Consider the following 6,981-nt stretch of genomic DNA (forward strand, 5'->3'; position numbering starts at 1 on the left):
TACTAGTCAATTGGCACAGTTAAACTTGAGAGGTTTGTAGCTATCATGTTTCCTTGGATCTGAAGAGATAGTCCCGAGATGTATCTGTATATCTTTTTTCTCTCTAGGGTAACCATCCCGAGGCATACTACCGCTAGATCACTAAATCTACTAGTGTAGGTTTTTATGTTTGAACCTGTCATGGTAAGTTCCCACAACTCTTGCTCTAGTTTTTGTACTTCACCCCTCGGGCAGTACTCCTCTAGCATCATTGTTTTTAGGCTTTCCCAGCACTTTGAGTTTTCCACTAGTAGGGTCAGTGACTTGACATGGCTCTTCCACCATGACATGATCCTATCATAGAAAGTGCAGGCAACAAACTTGACTCTGCTCCCTTCTCGGCATGTGCAAATTTCGAAAACCAATTCTGTTTTCTCAAATCAATGAATTACAGCAATGACTCCTCCACTTCCGCTAAAGGATTTAGGTTTGCAATTCATGAAGTGTTTATATGTACACTCCCTAGGGTGTCTGTGGCAATTTTCATGGTTAATGTTATTAATACAACTTCCCGCCCCATTGGCCTTATTTTCATGGATCTGAGTCATGTTGGCTGCTACGACAGCAGTTACCACAGCCTGAAACATAGTGAGATCACATTGTGTTGGTGGTGGCAGTGTATTTGTTTTCGTGTTGTTATTACGCCTGATATATATATATATATATATATATATATATATATATATATATATATATATATATATATATATATATATGAGGCAGCATCTTTCTGTCATAGAGTTTAAAGATGAAAGGTTGGTAAGATTAGTTAGTGGTTATAAATCGACTATCATAAGAACCAGTTATTGTAGTCTGAGTGTATCATGCTCCGAAAGTGTTTTGTAATCAATTCATAACATATGTTCTTGTGGAAAATAAACTTATGAATTTTCAATAGTGACTACCCTCACTGAAATTTTATGACTTGATTTGCAGTTATTAGTTGTGATGAATGACGTGATAAACCTAACACATAGTGTGACTAGTGTAATCACCGACTCACTAGGTTATATAAGTTTCATAGTTATTAGTATGACGTATAATGTGTTCTCTAGTTTGTTCATGATAGGGTAAGGTCTGCTAATGATCTCTCTAGTGCATTGCTCTTCGTCTAATCCTTTCTCGAAAATACTTCTTGTGAAACCTATTTCGGTTCTGCCTCGACTCCTCTGTTGGCTATTTGTGCGAGGATGGGAGTGTCTAAAGAATCTATGAGATTAATAAAACATTTTTATTAAAATAATTTTTCACGAAAATAATCCTTACCGGGTCTTTCTATAATCACTTACTGTGTACAGATTATATATAACTAATATCAAATAGACCTTCGAATAACTAATCCTACTATAAAACCACAACCAAACAAGGAGCAGGAAGTTGAGTGAAGATCCCAAATTCTATGTCTATAAAATCTTTATTATATTAACCTTAACGTATACACTCAGTAATTATAGACTTACCAGTAAAGGTCACTTTGTTTTCACATGAGTTAGTTATTGTACTTCAAATACTCATAGTATTTTAATTGTATGTTTGATTCTGGAGCTTCTTGGTATATTAAATTGATAAGTTTCTGGACTTCTAGTTATTGCATAGTTTCATAAAATACTACTATAGTATTTTAAACTTTATGTTTGGTTCTAGTATTCCATTGTATATGTAGTTGGTAAGTTTTAAACTTGGTGAAACACCACTATCACTCCCAAACACATGTTGGTCGTATCTAAAATAAATATAGTTGATCAGGCTATAGTTATCCCAGATATGATTACATAACCATCCAGGTTTAACTGTAGTGTTCAACATCTAAATACTTCTGTATCGTTCTTTTTGTGATGCTTGTTCTAGTATGTAAGCATGTAAGTGTGTATACTTTTTATAAAAAATATTGTTATATTTAAAAAGTATACTTTTAATCAGAGCACTTCGTCCCCATTATATTTCTAAAGAATGCTCTGATACTGATCGTTCGCACCCTAAACCGAAACGACGGAAACATTCTGGGGTGGAAGACATGATGTACAGTGTCACAACAATTTTATAATGCAATCAAAGCAACAACAAACATCATATTAATAATATAAAGTTTACATTGTTTTCAAAACAATTCATGATTTACATTAAAACTATAGGAAAAGTTAAGACGTAAAGCTCCATCTTCGCAACACTTGAGAGGGTACCTGTCTACTAACGTTCCTGAGAATACAAGTGGCTTGAAAAAGTGTCAACATTAAAGTTGGTGAGTTCATACGCATTTTTGTGATAGAAAGTATATCCTTTATTCTTTGGAAAGTTTGTGTGTTTATTAAAAAAATCCTATATTTTCTTTATAAGAATGTGACCATGCTAGTTCCTCCTATGATTACTTAGTTTATACTATTTATATATAAACTAATATCAAATGGACAGTTGAATGTGTAGATCTGTCCTAAGCCCACAACCAAAGACGGAACAGGAAGTAAGGTGGAAACCACACATTCCACTGTCTATAAGATATTATTTCTATATAACTCTAATTTATAAACTAAGGAAATCATAGAGTTAAAAATTAAAGGTCCTTTATGATATACTAGTTTGTAAATAAGTGTTGAACCTTTTGTAAATACATTCCTAGTTCCACCTTGTCAACTTTAAAGTATTGTTTCGTAAAATAAAGATGTTTATCCTGGAAAATCTTATATTTTCCATGAAACCGAATTGTAGTTTTAAAGTTTCCACGATCGAAAAGTACAAGTATTATTGCCATACTTAATTTAATGATACATAGTTTTATTCACAAGCAACACTAACTGAAGACGTGTTTGCATTATAAATTAGGTATGAAGTTAATACCCTCTTATGATTACTTAGTACATACGAGACAAAATTGCAAAAATGGTCCCTGTGTTTAGCAAAATTATGCGACTTTGGTCCAAAACAATACTTTGATGCACCACTGGTCCAAAATTGGATTTTTCCATTGTTTTTGGTCCCTCCCATTAACTTCCGTCCATATACTCCGTTATATGCAACAAAGACGGGGGTATTTTTGTCTTTCCACCTCCATATCATCGATTACCACCATATTGAATGATATACACAGTTAATGACCCTTCACTCTACGCATTAAACCCACTTTGTTGATTGAAAACCCTAATCGTTCATTGAAATCTTGCATTTGATCATCAACCGCAATCATAAGTTTGAATCCACGAGTATGGTCCAAATGTGGGAAATCAGGCCAAGAAATCAGTGTTTTGATGCAATTCGAATTTACGGTAACGTACTCTATTTCTTACATATTTCTTTGAAACAAAAAAAAATCTTTTACAATCCATATAAAGTAATGTTTTTTTTGGTTTGTTTCATGATTTTTACAAAAGGATATCCCACGATGTTCACTATTGAGCTCCATCACGGAGGGAGGTTCACAAAATTCCCAAGGATAAGCCACATTGAAGGAAAATTAGACCACATTGACTTGGTAGACATGGATGAGTTCTCTGTGCATGAGTTGGACAAGGTGATGCTGAACCTTGGTTATGATGTACCACCAGTCATTTACTACCACTATCAATTGCCAAATGGAGATTTGGAGTTTGGTCTTAGAGATCTAGGGAATGATATTGATGTACTTAGTCTTGCACAGTACATTGAACATCATAAGATCATCAAGGTATACACTGAACATAATGAAACTAAGTTACTTACATACTTTATGTCTCCAAGAGTTAAACCTAGGGTCATAATTGAGGAAATAGCAGATGATGTGCCCACTGCAACTGTTGGTGATCAAGATGTCCCAAATCTTGAATTGTGTTTAGTAAGATATGAGACACCCGAATACAATTCAAATAAGAGATTGAGGTTAGTTGATGGGAGTCAATCATGTAGTAAGAAATTGTGTTTCAACTTGGAACACACTGCAACTGTTGGTGATCAAGATGCACATGTTGAAATTGGTAATGAAGGTGCAAATATTAGTGAGCAAGGTGCAACTGTTGGTGGTCAAGATACACATGTTGAAATTGGTAATGAAGGAGCAAATGTTAGTGATCAAGGTGCAGCTGTTGGTGATCAAGATACAGAAGTTCATGATCAAGGTGCAAATGTTGGTGACCAAGAAGTAAATACAAGAGAGTTTGATACCTTTGATGACCAACCATTTCAATTTGAAGACTTTGATCCTTTCTTTGATCAATATACTTTTAATGATGGTAATGATCAGAGTATGGGTGTTGGTGCAGAACTTGGCACAAGACTAGGGGAAGTTCAATTTGAAAGTGAGGGAGATTGTGAAGGACTTGGTGAAGGAGGTAGTGAAAGGGGTAGTGAAGGGGGTAGTGAAGGGAGTGAGGAAGACAGTGACTTTCTTGAAGATGAAGAAAACTATGTAAGTGATATTGAGGTGGACATGAGTGATTTCTATATGAATGTTGATCTAGATGTTGAATATGTTGACAGAGGAAAAGGTGTTGAGACTGAAAATGAAGTTGTTGATACAGAAGATGTTGAAGATGTTGAAGTAATTGATAATGATGAATAGGACTTATTAGGTGAAGATAGTGATGATGAAAGAAGGAAAGCAATATTAAAATAGATGGTGAAGAAGAAGAAGTGCTCTCTTGGTGAAGTCCATACAGTTACTTTTCAAGTGGGTCAAAAGTATAAAAGTAAAAAGGAAATTAAGGACAAAGTCAACAAACTTTCCATTGAGACTAGAAGGAACCTTGGCTTCAAGAAAAACAACAAAACAAGGCTTAGGGTTGTGTGTAAAGGTAATGTACCTAATGTAAATGCAAGTGGGGTAGGTAAGGGCAATAAATTAAATTGTTCTTGGTCAATGCAGACTTCACGGTCAAAAGATAGTGATTATTGATATGTGAAAACTTTACTGGACAAACATACTTGTGTTCAAACTAGAAAACTTAGGGCTTGCACTGCGAAGTATATATCTGCAGAAATCTTAGACATGGTCGAGTCTAACCCTACTGTACCCTTTCGAAGCATTCAAGAGCAAGTTCTGACGAGGCTTCAAGTTGGTGTTTCCATAAACAAAGTACAGAGAGCAAAAGCAACAGCTACAAAGCAAGTGAGTGGTGACTACACAAAGCAATACGAGGTGTTAAGAGATTATCTTATGGAACTACAAGCAACTAATGTGGGTACAACTGTGAAGCTTGAGGTTGTTAATGAGCCTAACAGTACTAGAGAAACAAGGCAGTTTAAAAGGGTGTATATTTGCTTAGGGGCATTAAAGAAAGGGTTTAATGCAGGCTTAAGAGATATTCTGGGACTAGATGGTGCTTTTATGAAAGGACCCTTTCCAGGCCAAGTACTCACAGCAGTTGGATTGGATTCAAACAACGGCATATACCCACTTGCATATGCCATTGTTGAGACTGAAAATATGAGTAGCTGAAAATGATTTCTAGAATGCTTGGGAGATGACTTAGAGTTGTACTCAAATTCTAACTTTACTTTCATGAGTGATAGACAAAAGGTACTATTTTCTTCTTTTTGTATTACTAATAGTTTATTTGTATATGATTGTTGCAATGATTATGTGAAATAATCCTTTACAGGGACTCTTACTTGCTATTGCACAACTATACCCACAGGCTGAGCATCGATTCTATCTAACACATATTTATGAAAACATGAGGAAAAAATGGAAAACAAAAGAGTATAAAGATCACTTATGGTAGTGTGCAATAGCAACCACAGTACCAGAGTTTGAACACTACATGAATGAACTTAACAAGTTTGATAAGGATGCTTTTGAGTGGTTGAAGAAAATCCCCCCTCACCATTAGGCCAGAAGCCACTTTTCAGGTTATATTCCCTAACTTAGGTGAAGCTTTAATAGTGCTCATTGTATATGGTTTAGTTCATATAATTTTCTTGTTTAATACAGGCAGAGCAGGATCAGATATATTGCTCAACAATTTATGTGAGGTTTTCAATAGTAAGCTTATTCATGGTAGGAATAAGCCCATCATAAGTTGTCTTGAGTACATCAGGCAGTACCTTATGAGGAGGATTTGCAATGTGAAGAAAGTGATGTCCAAAGCTCCAGGTCCACTCACTCCAACAACATCAAAGTTAACTGAGAGAAATAAGGAAGCTTCAGTCCAATATAGAGCTAGATGGAATGGGACTGCAAAGTATGAAGTTTATGGTCCTTGGCATGACCAGCATGTGGTTGACATGACAAATATGTCATGTACATGTAGAAGGTGGGAATTGAATGGGATTCCATGCAGGCATGCCATAGCTACAATACATGAAATGGCTGATAGTGGAGACAAATTTAGGGAGCTTTACACTTATGTCAACAAAGTGTGTTGGCTTCAAACATGGAATGAAGCTTACTCTTACACTGTGGACCCTATAAAGGGTAGATCCATGTGGCCAAAAAGTACCTGCCCATTTCAATTAACACCACCACCACATCACAATATACCTGGGAGACCTAAGACCAAGAGAAAGAGAAGTGTAGATGAAAAATATGATAAACAGATGCAAAATCATGGTGCAGGTAAACCTGAAAAACTTACCAGAAAGTTTGTTAGTGTCAGGTGTGGGAAATGCAACAATAGGGGTCATAACTCAAGGACGTGCAAGGGTCAAGGTGGGAATGTAGAAAGCAATGAAGGAGGGAATGCAGGAAGCAGTCAAGGAGGGAATGCATGATGCAGTCAAGGAGGGAATGGAGGTAGCAGTCAATGCAGGAATTAGTGTATTTTGTTTAAAAACTTATCTTTTGGTTTAGCACAACTTTTGTGCATTTGGATGTAATGGTTTAAAACTAGTTTGTTGTAATGGTTTTATTTTGGCCTTTTAGCCTTTTTAAAACTAATGTCAACCTTTTGTTATTGTTGAAGAATGATGTTTATGGTTTATACCAACTGTTGGTTGTCATGTTTATGGAACACATTTATGGTTATAACAATTGTTTTC

The 6,981-nt window shown here is 35.6% G+C and overlaps 1 protein-coding gene across 1 annotated transcript; it reads left to right on the plus strand.

Annotated features, from left to right (window-relative positions):
* The first annotated feature begins 4,990 nt into the window (after window positions 1–4,990).
* On the plus strand, window positions 4,991–6,714 carry LOC145046034 (uncharacterized). Its single transcript, XM_078994309.1, has 2 exons — window positions 4,991–5,432; window positions 5,936–6,714. Exons 1-2 carry the CDS (start codon window positions 4,991–4,993, stop codon window positions 6,712–6,714), a joined length of 1,221 nt encoding a protein of 406 aa, XP_078850435.1.
* The last annotated feature ends 267 nt before the right edge of the window (window positions 6,715–6,981 follow it).

Source organism: Lactuca saligna, chromosome 5, assembly GCF_052625555.1.
Source record: "Lactuca saligna cultivar CGN05327 chromosome 5, ASM5262555v1, whole genome shotgun sequence".
In the NCBI taxonomy this organism is placed as follows: domain Eukaryota; kingdom Viridiplantae; phylum Streptophyta; class Magnoliopsida; order Asterales; family Asteraceae; genus Lactuca; species Lactuca saligna.

Bases quoted from the DNA above. Each gene is read 5' to 3' on its own strand.
- LOC145046034 (XM_078994309.1), top strand. From the start codon at position 4,991: ATGGTCGAGTCTAACCCTACTGTACCCTTTCGAAGCATTCAAGAGCAA. The intron at 5,433-5,935 runs GTAGCTGAAAAT...TGTTTAATACAG, and splicing joins TGTTGAGACTGAAAATATGA to GCAGAGCAGGATCAGATATA.